This window comes from Parus major, chromosome 1 (assembly GCF_001522545.3).
Source record: "Parus major isolate Abel chromosome 1, Parus_major1.1, whole genome shotgun sequence".
NCBI lineage: Eukaryota > Metazoa > Chordata > Aves > Passeriformes > Paridae > Parus > Parus major.
Window position 1 is genome coordinate 2,562,180 of NC_031768.1, and position 20,025 is coordinate 2,582,204.

At 41.8% G+C, this 20,025-nt stretch overlaps 1 protein-coding gene and 1 long non-coding RNA gene across 2 annotated transcripts in view; both read left to right on the top strand.

Moving 5' to 3' along the window:
* DYRK1A (dual specificity tyrosine phosphorylation regulated kinase 1A) overlaps positions 1-7,455 on the top strand; it is a 69,973-nt gene extending 62,518 nt beyond the window's left edge. Inside the window, exons 7-12 of the mRNA XM_015628541.3 lie at positions 63-349; positions 1,463-1,609; positions 1,923-2,063; positions 2,326-2,632; positions 3,103-3,227; positions 3,994-7,455. Of these exons, the coding sequence (XP_015484027.1) occupies positions 63-349; positions 1,463-1,609; positions 1,923-2,063; positions 2,326-2,632; positions 3,103-3,227; positions 3,994-4,617 (1,631 nt within the window). The 3' untranslated portion in view covers positions 4,618-7,455. The remainder of the gene's footprint in view (positions 1-62; positions 350-1,462; positions 1,610-1,922; positions 2,064-2,325; positions 2,633-3,102; positions 3,228-3,993) is intronic.
* A 7,203-nt stretch (positions 7,456-14,658) lies between these two features.
* Positions 14,659-20,025, top strand: part of LOC107204807 — a 7,777-nt gene continuing 2,410 nt past the window's right edge. Inside the window, exons 1-2 of the long non-coding RNA XR_001521746.1 lie at positions 14,659-14,821; positions 15,450-15,544. This is a non-coding gene — a long non-coding RNA (uncharacterized LOC107204807). The remainder of the gene's footprint in view (positions 14,822-15,449; positions 15,545-20,025) is intronic.

Sequence of the window (20,025 nt, forward strand, 5' to 3'; positions counted from 1 at the left end):
TTGTAATTAACCCATAATTCATTCTCAGCGTGTATTAATGACATTTCCCCCCTTTTCCCCAGTGCATTTGAAGCGCCACTTCATGTTCAGGAACCACCTGTGCTTGGTGTTTGAGATGCTGTCCTACAACCTGTACGACCTGCTGAGGAACACCAACTTCCGCGGCGTGTCCCTCAACCTGACGCGCAAGTTCGCGCAGCAGATGTGCACGGCCCTGCTCTTCCTGGCCACCCCCGAGCTCAGCATCATTCACTGTGACCTAAAACCAGAGAACATCCTGCTCTGCAACCCCAAAAGGAGCGCCATCAAGATTGTGGATTTTGGCAGTTCGTGTCAGCTTGGGCAGAGGGTGAGTTTGGGGGAGAAATGGGTGAAAATTCTGTTTGAGCTGCTGAAAAACGCAGGGTTTTAAAGTCGTAACGCTCATCTAGCTCATTGAAACTTCATTCATGATGGTTTTAAAACAACAACTCAGTTTTAAATAGAGATCCACAGTCCACAAGAGCTTTAAATATGAGTGTCAAGGTTGGAAAAGATCTTTAAGATCAAATCCAACCATGAATCAGCAGCACCACGTTCACCAAGTCCAAAAGTGCCACATCCACACCTTATTTTGAACAGTTTGAAAATCCACCAGTTCCCTTTAGTGTCCCAGTAGATAAAAATCCATAATATGATAGATTTTCCATGTTTTATTTCACCTTGGCTGTGTTTTTGTGCCATGTCAGTAGAGAATGTATCAGCACTTGGTTGTAGAAATCTGCAGTGCTAATAAATAAAGCAAAAACAAAATAAGTAAAAATAAATTTTAAAAAACCCCTTTTTTATTATTACCTTATTCCATTTATATTCCTCTTTCAATGAACATTGCTTTAGCATGCCCTTGTTTATGATTAGTGACACTGCAGATTGGATTTTTAGGAAAAGAATTCAGGAATTCATGGACTAAGTTCACCAAAAGTGCCCCAGTTGTCTCTTGAGGAGTTGGCACTGGCCAGTAGCACCCCACTGCCTTTTCCCAGAATAAATTTAGGAAGAGTGGATCAGAATATGGAATATTGTATTGAAAGCAGCAATGAAACAGAGATTTAGATTAATTAAAGAACTTTTTGCTATAAATTAAAAGGAAGGACTGAAGGAAGACACCAAGAAGTGTCATCTGAATTATTTATCCAAATCCATTATTTATCAATAACAAGATAATTTTGAAATGTTAAGAATCACAATTACAAAAACATGACATGACTCAAGCTGAACTTCCTGCTTTTTTTTGTGAGCATAGTATTTTCCTAAAAATTAACAATTAGATACTTTTATTACTGTAATGAATGTATAGATTTTATTATCCCTGATACCTCATCTTTCCCTGCACCAAAATGGGATTGTTTTGTTTTGTCACTTGGAAATTTCATTCCCTTTGGATGCTGTGCATGATTGTGACTTTGAGATGTTTTTATTGCAGATATACCAATATATCCAGAGTCGTTTTTATCGATCACCAGAGGTGCTACTGGGAATGCCTTATGACCTTGCAATTGATATGTGGTCCCTTGGGTGTATTTTAGTCGAGATGCACACTGGAGAGCCTCTCTTTAGTGGGGCAAATGAGGTGAGTTATGTACCCAAAATTGGGTTTTTTGGTGTTTATACCCATCATTCTTTTCATCTCTTTAACTGGAATGCATAAATTAGGGAAGTCTGGTAATTCTGAAAGGATTAAACATCAATTACATGACTTTTGTCAGGACACAAAATTACCTGTTCGTAATTTTCTGTGTCTCCCTCCTACTCCTTAATTTGTTTAGTCCTTATTAAATTTTTCTTAAATTAATTAACTTAGAACTTGTGTGAGTAGCTGACATTTGTGCCCCAGCTGGGCTGGCTGTCACTTGTCCTTCACAACCCCATTTTATTTGGGACAGGTGGATCAGATGAATAAAATCGTGGAAGTTTTGGGCATACCACCAACCCACATCCTCGACCAAGCACCCAAAGCAAGAAAGTTCTTTGAGAAGTTACCAGATAGCACTTGGAACTTGAAGAAGACCAAAGATGGAAAAAGGGTAGGTGAAATAATTAGGATAATAACATATATATAAAATGGTGGGTTGTTACTTTGTTTTGCATCGTCTTGTTGAAAATGCAGCTTTGTTCTGTTTATTTTGTTCTGTCTTGTCAATTAAATAACTTTTCCTGTCATTTCCTGATAGCAGTAAATAACTTTTTCTATAGTTTCTTGATTTGATCTAACTTTTCATGTAGAATCTGTGCACACACCCCCAAGGCTTCACACACTGATTCCAAGCCATTCCTCCCTCCCCACAGGAATACAAACCACCGGGAACTCGCAAACTCCACAATATCCTGGGAGTTGAGACAGGAGGGCCGGGTGGGCGCCGTGCTGGGGAGTCAGGTCATACTGTAGCTGACTACTTGAAGTTCAAAGACCTCATCTTAAGGATGCTTGACTATGACCCCAAGACACGAATCCAGCCCTACTACGCCCTGCAGCACAGTTTCTTCAAGAAAACAGCGGACGAAGGTACCAACACGAGTAACAGCGTGTCCACGAGTCCTGCCATGGAGCAGTCACAGTCTTCAGGAACCACCTCTAGTACATCTTCGAGCTCAGGTGGGTGTTGGGCATGAACAGGTGATAAAATTCTCCTTCCTAATGCTGGGCACTGCCCGGGCTCCCCCAGGGAATGGGCACGGCCCCGAGGCTGCCAGAGCTCCAGGAGCGCTTGGACAGCGCTGCCAGGGATGCCCAGGCTGGAGGTGTTGGGGGGTCTGGGCAGTTGAACTGGATGATCATTGTGGGTCTGCTTCCCACTCAGAATATTCCATGATTCTATGAAATGTTAATATTTTTTCCATATTGTCAAAAAATATCAGTTCATGATCACTAAACAATTATTTTAATCAGCTGGAACGGGTAAACAGAAAACCCTCAAAAACCCAACTAGATGAGCAAAAATGTGAGTGATTAACATTGATCTTACACATTTCCCTTAAAATACTTTATAAATCTTTATGCTGCCATTGTTTCCTAGCTGTAAATTCTGTGTCCCTTTAGTTATTGAGCATGTTGGGGTTTTCCAGGTGGATCTTCTGGCACGAGCAACAGCGGAAGGGCACGGTCAGACCCCACACACCAGCATCGACACAGCGGTGGGCACTTCACTGCTGCTGTTCAAGCTATGGACTGTGAAACACACAGCCCACAGGTAATGCACAACATCCTAGTGCAGAACAGATAAAACTATAAATTCTCCCCCATGTAGACAATTATTTGGTTTGTAGATAGTCCTTGCTCTTTCAGTAGCCTTTAATCAGCTGTGTTGTTCCAGAGGTTCCTCTAATGCTGTTGGCACCTTTCAAGGTATGAGCTACAACATTTTAATTTTGTTTGTTTTGCTTATTGTCTCCAGGCTCCTCAGCCAGAGGTCAGGGCTTTATTTTTCTAAATGTTGTACAAATGCTGTTATTGTCACTATAATGTAAAGCTGCCTCTATAATTATGACAGCAAAGTCACTTATCAGACTTCCTTTTACTGTTTGAAAATAACATCCAGGATGTGCATTCATTTTTCTTAAGGTATATATAGTAAAGTAATGGAAATTATTCTTAAGTACATGCCTGCATTTCTAGAATAATTGTGCAACTGCAAAACTTGGATAACATTTAAAAAAATTGGCATAAATATGAATAACCTAATATCTCACATATTGTTCAAGATAGAAAAGTATTGAAAATTATTCCTAAGTACATGCCTGCATTTCTAGAATAATTGTGCAACTGCAAGGCTTGGTTAAGGCTTTAAAAAATTGGATAGATACAAATAACTTCATCTCTCACATATTGTTCAAGAACCAGCTGGATGTGACACTCAGTCAACAAAGTGGTCAGAGGTTGAATGGTCTTGGATTGTGTGATTGTGTGATTGGGTGAAGTGAGAGCTGTGAGTCAGCATTTCAATTGGAATTTTGCAGGTTCGACAGCAGTTTCCTCCTCCGATCGGTTGGACAGCCACCGAAGCTCCCACCCAGGTCACCGTCGAGAACCACCCGGTTCAGGAAACCACCTTCCATGTAAACCCTCAGCAACAGAACGCATTACACCATCACCATGGCAACAGCTCCCACCACCACCACCATCACCACCACCACCACCACCACCATGGACAGCAAGCCTTGGGCAGCCGGACCAGGCCGAGAGTCTACAATTCTCCAACAAACAGCTCCTCCACCCAGGATTCTATGGAGGTGGGCCACAGTCACCACTCCATGACATCCCTGTCTTCCTCAACTACTTCTTCCTCTACATCTTCCTCCTCTACTGGTAACCAAGGCAATCAGGCCTATCAGAACCGCCCAGTGGCTGCTAATACCTTGGACTTTGGACAGAACGGAGCTATGGACATGAATTTAACAGTCTTCTCTAATCCGCGCCAAGAAACTGGCATAGCTGGACATCCCACGTACCAGTTTTCTGCTAATACAGGTCCTGCTCATTACATGACTGAAGGACACCTTGCCATGAGGCAAGGCATTGATAGAGAAGAGTCTCCCATGACAGGAGTTTGTGTTCAGCAAAGTCCTGTGGCTAGCTCGTGACTAAACTGAAACTAAGTTTGTTTCTTGTGTGTTTTTATAGAAGTGGTGTTTTTCCAAAAAAAACAAAGTGCAAAGCTGCTTGAATCAGAAGGAGATAAACTCACTGAACCGCTACAGGAGGGCAAAGCTGACTATTTTTTTAAACTTGAAAAGATTGCAAAGGGACAATGAAGTTTGTTTTTTTTTTTCTGTTGGTTTTTTGCTGGGGGGAGGTTTTTTTTGGTTGGTTTTTTTTTTAAGAGCCATGTCTGGACCCACCTTAACGGATAGCTTAGTGGTGTTCACCTTTTGCTTCCCCCATTTTAACTTGCCACAACCTAGTCATAGTTTGGTTTTTTTGGGGAGGGGTTTTGATTTTTTTTATTTTTAATTTTTTTTTTTTGTTGCTCTCATTCGACAGGGGTTATTGTTCAAACGTTAGTCATAGTTGCAAACTAGTTTCTTTTTAAAGGCATTGCACATGATTTCTAAAAAAAGGCCCTTTGAAGTTTTTTTGGGTGGGAGGGGGAGTGAGTAATATATATATTTTTTTTAATTCCCCAAACAACCATGGGCACAGAAATGCAGTACTGTAAGAAAGAGGGACCTTCAGATTACACAAATATATTATTCTTCAGCTGTAAAAAGGGACGGTTGTGACGGAGTTTGTGAGGCACATTGAGCATGCGAAGTGGCGGTGAGCAGAACTCTCCTTTTCTGAATCTACTGAGGATCAAAGCAGCAATTGTGATGGGAATTCTGTGGGTGCCACCTTTTGGAGCCCACGGGCAGTTAGGATGGAAATCTGACTGGTTTCATAACTGAGGTGCACTGAGAAGCAATCAACGGGTCGGTCCTGGCCAGTCCTGGGGAGGTCTAAGTGGTGGTCTTTGGGATAACCTTTGGCCTTATGGATTTGGACTCTTAAGTTAGAAGAGCCTACCATTTCAGATGCAATCACTTTTGGACATGCTTTTGCAGACAGTCCTTAATGCTGAAAACACAGAGAATGGGTAATTCAAGAGGCCTTTCTTTTAAAATAGACTTTTGTGACCCACTTATTGTAAGGTATTGCAAGGTCACTTTGCGTGTGTCATAAAGTTGACTTCCTTATTGGTTGAAGGTCACAGGAGTAGTGGTTTGCGTTTGATGGAAATAGCTACAACTGTGTCCCTTCCTGCTTTTTACTTTTTTCTTTTGCTTTTTCTCGGCACGTGGTTTTCTCCACCATTACTTCTGCACAAAGACGTCTTCTGTTCATCCTGAACATTTTTAAAAAAAAAAAAAATGCAGAATTTTATGTGACTGCTTTTTTGCCTCACAATTATGCTGTGAATTTTACAAAAATTTATTTTCTTTTTTGATAATTTATTGTACCAAAGCTGTTTTTATAGCACATAGATGTCTGTAACCAATAATGTAGCAGTTCTGCACTTTGACACAAGGTGTAACTAGACCATTTTTAAATGTCAGTTGAAAAATTATGGCTGTACTATTGCTTAAACAAAACTGGAACTGTTGTTGAATTCATAGCCAATACATTTACAGCAATCTGTGTACTGAAGATAATAGATTGACATCTACTTGGAGACTATAACATCTGTTACATTATCAATGTGTTCAGGCTTCTGAAGGTTAAAAGGGACACTAGATCCAGAAGCTATGAAACCAGCAGTTGATTCTTGTATTCCTTATTAACATAATTGTAAACTTGAAGGCAAAGACCTTGATTGCATGAACAGGTCCAAAAAAATAATAGGCTGAGTAAAGCAAAACCCTCACAGGAGACCTGAGGTTAGCAGGCTGTATTTAACAGGTGCCTAATTTTTTGGGTAATGCTGCCTTAATATAACACAGTCAGCTTGGCAGTTGCAAAATTTATGGGCCCATCCAAGAGATTTTTAATTTATTTTTTTTTGTGGGAAGAGGAAAATAAAAAAAAATAGCTGCTTGAAAAAAAAACCAACCTTGGTGAAAGAATGAAGGTGAGTTCCTTGACTGCCCATCCCAGTGTTGCCCATCCTCTCTTACAGAAGCAGTGATCTACCTCTGCCAGTAAGCTCTTGGAAAAGATAATTTGAGCAGCAAATGGTCAATTCCATGCGGCCAAGTCGTTTTTTCAGTCAAAAAGGTGGAATTTTTCATACTCACAGTGGCAACACAGCAGCTGACTACCATGTAAATGGGAAGGAATCCTTGGGATTAGCATTTTTTTGTAAATCATGGTTTTCTTAATCAAATATTTCTTTTTGTATCGACACATCAACCCTGTGGATGAAAGTGGATTTTTTTTTCCCCCTTTTTTTTCTCTTTTTTTTTTGGGTTTTCTTTTTTTGTTTTTTTGGGGTTTTTTTTGAAGCTCAGTAATTCAGAGAAGTTTACAGGATTTGGAAGGCTGTCACCTTAGAAAAGGATGCTGAGTTTAGCAATACTAAAAACAAAACAAAGGAATCCAGTTCTTACTGCTGTCTAGGAATATAAGGGTAATACAGAACCTGGGTAACACCAAGCAAGCGCCAAATAAAAAACAACCCCCCCCACCAAACCTAAAGCAGTTCAAAGAAATAACCTCTACATCAAGAAAGTAAAGAAAAAAAAAATAATCATAAAATCCAGTGCTTCTGCATACTGTGTTATGTTACAGTCCAGTTTTGTGTGCTTTACTACACAGTTTGGTTACAGGACTTCTGTGCATTGTAAACATAAACAGCATGGAAAAGGTTAAATACCTGTGTTCAGATTGTAAGATCTAGTCCGGACTTGCTGTGTATATTGTAACGTTAAATGAAAAGACAAGCCCTTTGTATTATAGTCATGCAGTCTTATGTATGATAAACAGTTGAATAATTTGTCCTCAGACTCTTTACTGTGCTTTTTAAAAAGGATAAAAAAGAGGAAAAAAAGAAGAAGAAAAAAAAAAAGAGTAATTTAAGAAAAAAAAAAACAACAAAAAATGTAAACGTAGTAAGTCTTCCTATGCAATTAACCTACTCCAAGCCATGGTATGGTAGGTATAATTATACTATAATATGTAAATATCAGATACATTGAAACAGACTTAAAAATATGAAAGTAAAAGTTGGAGGCGTAACAGCTAATTTGGAGTTTTTAATTGAAAACCAGCGAGGTCTGCAAATCACTGATGTGTGAACACAGCTCTGCTTGATTCTCATGGACTGTGCTTGTAGTTTGAGTTCTTTAATCTTCATCTCGTGGTCTGGGTGTTCTGATGTGCTCTGCAGCCTCCTCCCTATCCCAGACGAGCCGGTTTTGAGGCCATGGAATGGGATTTTGGGATCCCCAGAACCCAACCCAGTTCCTGGCTCTGGGTGCAGTAGGACCCAGTTTGGAAAAAGCTGATTTTCCTGTAGGTTCTGCCAAGTGGGAGGAGTTTTCTGTGTCTCTGGAGTGATTCAGCCAGGTTATTTCCAGGCTCCCAGTCCTCCTTCAGTTCTGGGACTGCTGAGTTACAGCTGGTGGCCACCAGAACGATGAGTAACAGCTCCAGTTTGAAACTGCTCCACGTAAATATATCTTAACTTGATTGACCTCCTTAAATCCTTTAACTGTAAAGCTCTTATGGCTCTTCTGAAACCTCAGATGTTTTCAAACCCGTTGTAAAAGCTGGAATTGCTGCACACAGCCCCTGGGAGCGGTGCCAGCCCTGCTGTGTGCGTGCAGGAGGTGCAGGTACATCCTTGAACCTCTCACTCGCTTCCTTGTCTGTTTATCCCTCCCAGGATTGCAGTTTTCAACCTTTCAGCCTCAGTTCTTTGCATTAAAAGATTGTAAATTTAGATGATTCTCCATCCTGATTGCTCAGTCCTTTGGGAATGGCTGCTCTGCCAGGATCTCCCATCCTGTAAGTACCGTGGTGCCTGGAGGGGCCTGGATGCCACAAGGGTTGGATTCACCTGGAAATGTGACTTCATCTCCATTATTTATCACTCTAGCATCTTTGTTTTCATCACACCATCCACACGCTTTATCCCAGACAACTGAAAAAAAAAAGACTTTTGAAGATCATCTGTGGAAAAATTCCCATTGCAGCCCATCAGGAACATCTTTTCTAATGAGGGACTGAGTGAAAACTCCAGCCTGGTGACACAGAACGTGTTGTGTTGGGTTATAGAACAAATTCATCTCAATAAGCTCAGTCTGGAACTTCAGGATCAGGAATCGTTATCCTGGTCAAAATTACACAAGGAAGTGGCTGTAGAGTAGAGTTAGTGCTGAGAGTTGATCTCCTGAGGGTAGTCAGTGTTTAGCCTGAGTTTTGGATAATTTATTTATTGGAATTCTCTCAGGGGGCCCTTGTGGCTCTGCACAAGTCCCTGGCAGGAGGGGACAGCCGGGGGGGTCGGGCTCTGCTGCCAGGGAACAGGGACAGGAGGAGAGCTCAGGCCTCAGGCTGGGCCAGGGGAGGCTCAGGGTGGGCAGCAGCAGGAATTTGCCCATGGAAAGGGAGCTCAGGCCTTGGCAGGGGCTGCCCAGGGAGCTTTGCAGTGCCCATCCCTGGAGGTGTCACCTGGACGTGGCACTCAGGGCTCTGGGCTGGGGACAAGGTGGGGACAGGTCACAGCTGGAACTCCATGGGCTGGGAGGGTTTTTCCAGCACCAGGGATTCCCAGATTCTGTGATGTTTTACTTGGAATGATTCATATTAAAGTGCACAATATCTGCCCAGCAAAGGAAGGCACCTGGTCAAACAGTGGTTTTCTGTTCCATATCCCTGTTTTTGTGGGGTTCTACAGAAACAACTTCATGTTGGAAATTTGCAGTTGGTTTTTAGTTTTCCATTTCATGATGACTGTTGAGCTGTTCCTTCCTCACTGATGAAGATGCCTTGATTAGATTTCAGCAGTTCTCCATAGGAGCCCTGTCAAATTTATGGGATCTGCCTAAACCTGGGGGGCTTTGTACTTGCTGTTCATTATGTTTTATTGTCGATGTCCTGGAGCATCAGAGTTAATCACAGCTGGGGTTGTTCAGCCTGGAGGAGGCTCCAGAGAGACCTCAGAGCCCCTTCTGTACCTAAAGGAGCTCCAGGAGAGCTGGACAGGGACTTGGGACAAGGGATGGAGGGACAGGACACAGGGAATGGCTTTCAGCATGAAGGAGCTGGATTTAGGTTAAATATAAGGCAGACATTTTTTACCATGAGTGGTAAAACACTGGCAAAGGCTGGGGCTGCCCCTGGATCCCTGGCAGTGCCCAAGGCCAGGCTGGACATTGGGAGCTCCTGGGACAGTGGGAGGGGTCCCTGCCATGGCAGGGGTGAAAATGGATGTTTTTTAAATTCCCTTCCTACCCAAATCTTTGATTCTGTCAAAATGGGTTAAAAACTCCTCAAATCCATTGTTTTGTGATCACTGAGTCCTGCTGAGCACTGAGTTATGAATCTCTTGCAAAATCACAGGAATTTTAACAGTTTCTTGAAACTTCAGGTTTTATGGGTACTGCTTGTGGTGTTGAGTAATAAAAGAGGAGTGTGGCTAAGGTAGGAGAAATTAATAAACAAATCCCCCTCCTGTGGGCTTCCCCTTGAGAAAGGAGATGGATTTGATGGATGTTGATTGTCAGAAACCAGTGAGTTAATGATTAGAAAATGATACATAGAAAATTAAATACGGAATTTGTTCTGAAGAAACTAATGGAAGATCTCAAGCAGAAAACCCCCCAAAAAATCTTCTTCAGTATCTCTGTTCCTTGTCCCCAGCTGGGGACATCTTTACTGCTTCCTGGCAGTTTCAAAACTCTTTTTTTCCTTCAGATTTTCCTGCCAGACAGCTCAGGGAGGAATCCAGGACTCCTTCCCATCAATAGCAGCAGCTGGCAGATGGAATTGGTAATTCTGAGACTGCAGGGATGATGATGATGATGATGATGATGATGACGATGACGATGACGATGATGATGATGATGATGATGATGATGATGATGATGATGGAGTTCCCTTTACCCAAGACAGGAAGAAAGGCTCATCCTGAACTGAGCACATTGAGCTAAACTCTGTTAACAAAGCCTTTCCTAATTTGTAATCGAAGGAAAGTCCCATTTTGGAGACCTTCAGAGTCAAGAATAAGCTGAAGGAATTCAATGACAGAATCATGGAATGTCCTGAGTAGGAAGAATCCACAGGGATCATCAATTCCAGCTCCTGGCCCTGCCCAGATCCCCCAACACCCCCAGCCTGGGCATCCCTGGCAGCACTGTCCAAGCACTCCTGGAGCTCTGGCAGCCTCGGGGCTGTGCCCATTCCCTGGGAATTAAATTCTCAAAGCTTGAGTGTCACAACCTCAGTGACCTGGGAGGAGAAATGCAGGAATCTCAGGAGCAAGAGCTTGGAAAAGCAGCGATGTTGCAGAGAACAGTGTCAGAGTTTTGTCAGAAGTCCAACACTGTAACTTTGGCTGAAATCATTTTAATGCCCTTTTCATTTGCTTTTAAATTGAAGCTGTAGTTCGTTTAGTTCATTTCCTTCTTCAGGAACACTTCACAGTCAACTTTCTCCTCCCACCCTCCCAAATTCCTGTCCTTTCTTAGTGCTTCCCCTTCCCTGCTTTCCACTGACCCTTCTCCCCTTTCCTACACTTTTCTCTCTTCACTTTTTTCTCCTCCTTTTCCCAACTTTCAGCTTTGAATTTTCCCTCTGCTTTTCTTTTTTCCCCTTCTATTTCCTTGTCTGTCTTTCCCTTTTTTTTCCCCATTGCTTCTCCCTTTTGCTTTCCCAATCTTTCTGCTTTTCCTTCTCGCTGTATTTCTTTCCTTTTCCTGCTTATTCTTTTCCTCTCTTTTCACAGCTTTTCCTGTATCTTCCTTACTTTTGTTTTCCTGCCATTCTTTCCCTGTTTTTTTCTTGCTACCCCTCCCCTGCTCTCCCTTCTTCCCCTTTTGATTTCCTCCCAAGTCTTTCATTTATCCCTTTTTTCTTCTTGGTGCTTTCAAATTTTTCCCTGCTTTGACTTTTCCTTCCTTCCTTTGAGTTCTCTTCCATTATTTTTTCAGGATCTTGCAACACCCCCTCTTTATTTTTACTATTCTTCCCTGTATTTTCTTTTCCAATCTTTTCTGCTTGATTTTTTCCTGCCTGTCTTTCCCATTTCCTTTGTCACCTTTGATTTGCATTTCCCTTCAGGTCTTTTCTCCCCTCTTCTTTCCAATCTTTTCTTTTTTCCCCTTCTTTTTCCCCCCATTATTTCAATATTTTTTGGGTGCTTTTGTGCTTCCTTTCCTCTCTTCTGGGCTTTTCAAATTTCTTCCCCCTTCCTCCTCCAGTTTTTTCCAAATGTTTTCCAGGTGCATTTCTTCTTTTTTCTGCTCAGTTTTCCATTCCCTCCTTGATTTTCCCTTCTTTTCCATTTTTTTCCCATCTCTCCCATGTTTTTTCTGGGTAATTTAATTTCTTTTTTTCCCCCCTCTTCCTTCCTTGCCTCTTCCTTGCTTTTCTATTCTTCCATTTTCCTTTCTTTTCATGCTGTTATTCCAACTCCCTACCCTTTTCAATACTTAAGAGACTTTTCTCTGCTTTTCAGGTCCTTTCCTTGCCTTTCCCTCCCCTTTTCCCTACTTTTCCTTTCCCATTCCCACTGCCTGCAGTGCTCTAACTTAATTTACACTGATTTTTCACATATTTTCTTTCTTTACCCCTCCATGAAAAAACTCGTTTTCATAACCCTCTCAATTCCCTTCTTGATATTTTCCTTTTCCTTTTCCTTTTCCTTTTCCTTTTCCTTTTCCTTTTCCTTTTCCTTTTCCTCTCTCTTTTCAATCCTTGTAACTCTTCCTACTTTTTTCCACTCCTCTGCAGCTCTTTTTCTCCCTCCATACTTTTCTTTATCCTCACTTCTGAGGAAGGAAATAATATCTTTTTTTTTTTTTGTGCTTTTTTCCCTATCCCTAATTCAATTCTACTGGACCTGTAAATGCTCCATTAATACTTTTTAGTTCTCTTTCAAATATTTCCTCATTTTCTGTTCAGGTTTTTGTCTTTATAACCTTTCATTTTACAGGTGTGAAAACGGTTGAGAGAACTTTCCTCCCTAAACTGGAAATTTCCTATGGAAAAAGGGTTGCCCAGGGGAAAAAGAAAACCTTGGGATGCACAACCTGTCCTGGTGCAAAGCAGAGCTGTAATTTTCCCTCCTGGGAAGTGCTGAAATCCTGCCTTTTCTCACCTTCTGTATCCTCACCAGACATTTGGGAAGAAGGTGATGGCAAATCCCAAAAACGACGTGGCAAACTGGGACAAAGTTCATGAAAATTGTGAGAAACCTGAGAAACCTCCCCAATGCTGGAATCCAAGGAATGGCACGTGGGATTTCTGCAGCTGCATGGAAAGGCCCAGGGGGAAGGACTTGGAGAAGAAAGAATGAAGGGAATGGAAAAGCTCCCCTGGATGGGGACTGGAAAGACTCAGGTTGATTATTTAATGAGAAAAGACAAAAAAACCCCATAGAAATTAAAAGTACACCTGGTGTGGTGTAGTCAGACCTTCTAGACAACTTTGAGAGGTGAAACAGTTTTGCTTGAAAAGTTGAAATGGAATCAAATTTGCAAGTGGGAAAACCCAAAGTTTTCCAGGTGCTGTAACTCGCTGCCATGAATCCCTCTGGATCCACTGGAAAAACATCGGAGAGCTGATGGATACCAGCAAATCAGAATTATCACACCAAAGAGATCAGGCATCAATCCTAATTATTGAAGGTTAGGAAAAACTTCCTGCCTATTTCCAAGCACAAAAAGTGGACAAAAACCTTCTTTGCTCCCTTTGGAATTTGGGTGCTGCTGTGGCTGGGGAGAAGATCCCGCAGCAGATCCCGTTCTGTGTCCATGTAAGGGCTTCCCAAGGGCTGCCTCTCCTGCAGCTTCTCCCTCATCCCAAATCCAGCTCCAGCCTCAGCTGCACCACAGAAAAAGCTCCTTGTCCCTTGTTTTTTGAACATTGTCCAAAATCCCACAGCTGGGAGCTGCAGCAGGTGTGTTTTAAAATCCAGCTGAGGGACAACAGGATTGAAGAGGGGTAATAGGAGAAGGAGGAAAAATCAGATCTGAGCAGGGCCATTTCTCCTGACTTCTTTTTCCTCAAATTTGAAAAAATTCTGGCCAGTAACTCTCAGTCATTATCTGAAATAAACTTCACTCTGGCTGGGTGGAAGGGCCTACTTGAAAAACATTAAAAATATTTAAGTTGCAGTGGGTTCTTGACACATCTGACACGGTCTGTCTGGGTCTAATTTTAGCTGCTGCTCTGCCAGCCCTCATCACTCCCAAATTCTGAGCCTATGTTTAGAAACAGGAGCCTTCCAAATTCTAATGGGCCTCATGCTTTGCATCGAGGCTGCAGAAGTTAAAGCCAATTAAAACAAGTGCCTCAGCCCTCAATTCTTTTCACTTTTAGTTGGTTTCACTTCACTTGAAGGGGTTCTCTTCAGGGAAGGTTTTAGTGAAATCTGGTTTGGCCTGGGATGTTGGAGGTGCATTTATTGACTGGGAAGGTGTTTAATCCCACACACACCTCGTGGGATTTCCCCTCAAGTATTAATTTAGGGAGAGGAGAGAATATTTCTTACCTGTGCCTTCATCCAAAGCAGGGGGGTAGCAGGAAAGGGATTGGGATTGGGATTGGGATTGGGATTGTGCCCTGAGCCCCCTGAGGTGAGACCCCACCTGCAGAGCTGCCCCAGCCCTGAGCCCAGCCCAGGGAGCAGCTGGAGCTGCTGGAGAGAGCCCAGAGGAGGCTCCAGGATGAGCAGAGGGATGGAGCAGCTCTGCTGGCAGGAAAGGCTGGCCCAGCTGCCATTGTTCAGCCTGGCCAGGAGAAGCTTTGGGCTGAGCTCAGGGTGGCCTTGCAGGGCCTGAAGGAGCCCCAGGAAAGCTGGAGAGAGACAATTGCCAAGGGCTGCAGGGCCAGGAGCCAGGGAATGGCTGCCAGGGGCAGAGGGCAGGGCTGGATCTTGGCATCTTGGGCAGGGATTGTTCCCTGGCAGGGTGGGCAGGGGCTGGGATGGAATTGCCAGAGCAGCTGGGGCTGCCCCTGGATCCCTGGCAGTGCCCAAGGCCAGGCTGGACATTGGGAGCTCCTGGGACAGTGGGAGGTGGCCCTGCCATGGCAGTTCTGGGATGAGATGATCTTTAAGGTCCCTTCCAACCCAAACCATTCCATGGTTCCATGAAAGGAAATGTCTTTGGACACATCCCCTCTCGGTGGGGAGAGTGAAGTCAGGTGAGTGCAGCCCCTTCCCTCTGCTCTGGAGCTGTGGTGAGCCCCAATCTTTGTGTGGGGGGGAGGAGGCTGAAGGCTCTGAGCTGATTCTTGACAATGAAGCTTTACACAAACTCCTTCACTTCTCCTGAGTTACAAACCATGCTGCAAGAATCTGTGATAAGGGAGTTTCTTATAAAAAACTGTTTTGGTCTTGCACCTTTTTGGTTCTGCTGGAATAATTTCTCTTTTGGGCACAAACTGACCCAGTAAATAAGACAAATTATTATAGTTCTGCTGGAAGAACTATAATATAATATATAGAAGCAAGCGTTCCTTCTCCTTCCCTGTGGAAAAAGGGAATGTGCTGAGGAGTTTGTGCCTTATCCCAAGTAAAGAGACAAAGGAAAAGCTCACAAGACTCTGCAGAAGAAACAAAAAAATCCCAGAGTCCAGCAGTGCTGGACTTTGGGCGTACCATGGGCAGAGAAACTTCACAAGGCTGAATTCCACAGCTTGGGAAAACCAAAAAGGTGTTTTGATGTTCATTAGGGAATTGTAAAAGCTGCAATGCCACAAAAGTGGGATTTGTGCTGTTTCTGGGGGCGGGAAGGCAAAAGTTCTAACTCAGACCACGATGCATCAGCAGATCCTAATTCCAGAAGGGGAAGCCACACTTGATGGATCAGATAAAGTGCAGAGGCTGCAACTGTCAACACAGAAATAACTGAGAGTGGATTTGAGGTAAGAGATACGAAGGAGGAGCAGCTATTAATAATGAGGAGACATCGAAAAAATCCCGCAGCCGCCCCGGGGGGGAAACCTGAGAGCACAAACGCTGCTGGAAGGATTTGCTAAAATAGCAGAGGCATCTTTGCAGGGGATGCTTCTCAGTCGTGCCACTGCAGGAATGCAATACAAAATGCAACTTTCTAGAGCTGGAGGTCCCTTAGCAAAGGAAGATTTCTGGAGTTGACCAAGCCCACAGCAGAGGGAAAAACCTCGGAGAAACAGCTGAGCTGCTGTGTCAGGTGGCTGGATTTGATCCAGGGTGGAGAGCAGGAGCACTTGGACACATCAGTCAAGAGCGGAACGTGACGGGAGGAGAGTGGAGGGGATAAAGCTCAAAGAAAGTGAAGAATTTAAGGGAGCCACAAAAAAAGGAGTAAAACCTTTATGAAATCCATCCACCCTTCTCATGCAATTATGGTTTTCAGTAGGGAAGGACAAGGGTTTTTCCAGTCTTTGAGACAGGATGAGAATATGGAGAACAAAAAGAGTGGAAAAGGGAACACCTGGCTGGCCTGGGTGGCAACAGGGGTTTTTCCATGAAGTGCAGCTGAAGGAAGAGTCTGGCTGAGAGTTCTCTCTTTTCTTCCCAGTCAGAGATAAATCTCTTTGCATGATTTGAGCCTCTCTGAGTGATTTGCACTTTACAGGAGAAACATTTGCCAAAAAACCCCATCTTCCCCCCCTTTTCAGTGTTAATATAAAAATCCAGGATGGCATGGAGGTTTGGGGTCACTGGAATTGTCCCAGAGGAGTCTGGATGTGGCCCTTGGGGACAGGGTTTGGGGTGATGCTGCTGGGGCTGGGCTGGCACTGGATGATCCTGGAGGTCTTTTCCCACCTTGATGATTCCATGTGAAAACGGTAAATTGTGAACCAGTGGACACTCCCAAGTACTCCAAATCTTAGGACATTTAGGGGAAAACATCAGTTTTCATGGATCAGAACAAGACCAAACCTAAAAAATCCCCTTAGAAATTAATTGCTCCACATCAGATCTCCTTGCATTTCCGGCTGTTCACCAAAACTTGTCCAAACCAGCAAAATTTTCTTTATTTTGCTGTTGTTGTTGCGAATAAACCAAATTTACCCAGAATGATTTCAGGTGTCTCCTGCTCCTTGCATAACCTCCTCCCTCAGGGGCTGATCCCTGGAATGAGGCTGGAATTGCTCAGAGGGGAGCAAACTCTGCTCCTTGGAATTCAGGGATGTGTCATTCACCAAAGCAGAAGGGTTTGAGGCCACCCCACAATGTGCTGAGCAGCTCTGCTGACACTCCCAGGCTCTAATTTGGGAAAGGAATCCCTGCACACCCCTGACCTCAACACACGACTCCTCTCCTGAGCCTGAACACCAAATTTCCTCATTTGGTGCCACAACATCTTCAGCTCCCAGAGGGGAAAAAAAACCCCCTAAAAATACCCCCAAATGAACAGAATTCAAACAGTGATAAAAATGTTGCTTTCTTGTTCTTCTCCCAGCATATTTTTTAGCAAAACATTTAACAACAAAATCACTGTGTTAATGCAAATAACATATTCCCGTGGTGTGGAGGGTGTGGGTTCGTGATCTCTTTGTATAAAGGCAACTTCTTCCTGAGTTTTGTGCAAGATGATAATTTTCCATGAAAAGTTAGTGATTCTTTTTTGCCATCTTTGTCCTTTTTCCAGGAGTTAATTTATGTGATCTAAAATTCGGTGTGAAGGGATTAATAATCTGTTGGCATCATATAAAATTATATCTGAGTGCACTCAGTTCTTTAATACCAGCAGGGAACTGAGTAATAGAAAATTCTGTTTCTCCTCTTTTTTCCACCAAAAAAATGAATGTCAGGGCCTGATTTTCAGGTGTTTTTAGGGGTTTTTTATATGTTTATAATATATTATAATGTGTGTGTGTATATATATATTTATATATGTATGTATATATGTATGCATGTATATATCATATATATGATATATAATGTATATTATATATTATATATTATATAATATATAATAAATAATACATAATACACAATATATAATATATATAATATATACTATATATAATATATAATATATAATATATAATACATAATAAATAATATATAATATGATATATATACATAATATATAACATATAATATATAATATATAACATATAACATATAATATATGATATATAATATATAATATATACTATATATAATGTATATAATACACAATACATTATATATAACATATAATATTATCTATATAATATCATATATCATATATCATATATCATATATCATATATCATATATAATACATAATACATAATACATAATATATAATATGATATATATATAATATAATATATATATGCACACACATATATATACAAACCCATACATTTATATATATAAATGTATATATACATATATATATATATGTATATGTGTGGAGCTTGGTTTGTGTTTTAATGATTCATAATCCCAGGATTGAGGGGTTTTTTTGGTACATGGAATTTGCTCAAATTCTCACCCATTTCTCATGATTTTTATCAAGAAGAGTTTGAATCCAATCATTCAATCTGAATATTCAGTGTAGAGGGGATGTGGTGCTGGAGTTTGACCTCCACTCCTGTGGAATCACAGAATTATTTGGGTTGGAATAAACCTTAAAGCTCATCCAGCTCCAACTCCCCCCAGTTATGAATTTTTAAATCTCATTTAAGCCCCCAGCTTTGTTTCTCTAGCAGTTATTGATTTTCAGGCTGTCAGCTCCAGGTTTCTCAAACCAACTTCCAAATAATCCCCGATTTTCAACATTTGAAAAAAGCCCAAAAAGCAGCCGGAATTTTGGAGAACAGAAGAAACATCTCATGAAAAATGAAAAGGATTTTTACTTTTGTTTTTTTCTCCCCTTGGTTCCCTTCCATCACTGGAAGGGCTCCTGGCTGTTCCCTCAGGACCTTTTGGTTCTGTCTCCTTTTCTCATGAGCTGTGGGGTTTTTTCATCTTATTTATTTTATTTGACATTATCACGGCACAAACCCTCTCCACACCTCCCTCCCGCTGCTCCTCCCTCAGTTGTGCCACCTCCCCATGCTCCCCTGTGGTGACCAACATTTTTAAGTAATAATTTTGGTCATGCTTTATTTAATGTATTTATTCATAGGAATTCTGTGCATGTCAGAGAAATGACACATTACGCTGTAAAAAAATGGCTCAGCGTGGCTGAGCTCCAAACTCCTGATTCCACTGGCCCTGCCCTGTGTCCAGGAATTTTGTTGGCTTCCCCTGTGGACTCTGCAGTTGTTTTTATCCCTCCTTTCCAGGAATCTTTTGTATTTCCATCCCTGGAGGTGCCAGGTTGCACATCCAGAAGGGATTGGGGAGCTTTCTCTGCAGGAAAATCCTGGAGTGGTCCCTCCCTGTGCCTCAGCGTCGTGGTGGAGCCTTTGGAACACCAAAACCCAACCAAACCTCCCAAAATCTCCCTCTGGATTTCTGCACCTCCTGGAGATCTTCCCTCTGGAGCTGCTTCTCTCCAGAGTGTGTTCTGTGCTCTCCTGTCCCTTCTCCCCACCTGCCCCCATTCCTGCCCCATCCCATCCTTTGACGTGGGGAACACTCAAATCCTCCTCTCTCCTCCTGCCTTGTCTGTTCCTACAGCTCCACCCAGACTTATGGCCCAAAATTTTAAATGGAATTTATATTTAAATGCAAATTTCTACATGATAAATTAAAAGTGTGAATTTTCAAATGTCTTCTTTTCTTTCTCCTGTTTCTCTTCTGCACTGGAGAGTAACTCTCCATAAATAATAAACATTATAGTTTTATGTACAGACTTAATTTTCCTCCTTGAAACTTCTGCTTTCTAGGTGACTGTTACAAAAACCTTAATAATGGTATTGAAGCCTTATCTAATTTAACAAAAAATCTGCATTACTGCCTTTTCTCTTCATATTGTTCTGTTATCTCTGTCTCTCTTTGTAGCTGAGACTTGTCTGCTCAGGAAACTTATCTAAATTAGCTGCTGGAATAATTTGAAGTGAATTTGTTTGATTGCATAGAATCAGTTTGTGGCACTTCACTCAAAATTTCAACGGCTTCAATTCAGTTTATTCCACTCCAAATAATATTCAAATTAGGTTTAGAGTTCATTTTTATGGGCTTTTCAGAGGTAAATTCTAAAGAATTTGAACAGTGAGGAGCAGGGATTGGCCTTGGGATGTGGCCCAAAGGATGGGCAGGATTTAGTGTAGGACAAGGACCAGAGAGACAAGGGGTGGAATAAAAGGCTGAGTTCTCATTGAGAAAATGAGTTTTGGTAAATTAAAATTAAAATTTTCCTAATTATAAAGCACATTTAAAGAAATATTTTGTCATTTGAAAGCTGATTATAGTAATATATATTATATTATATTATATTATATTATATTATATTATATTATATTATATTATATTAT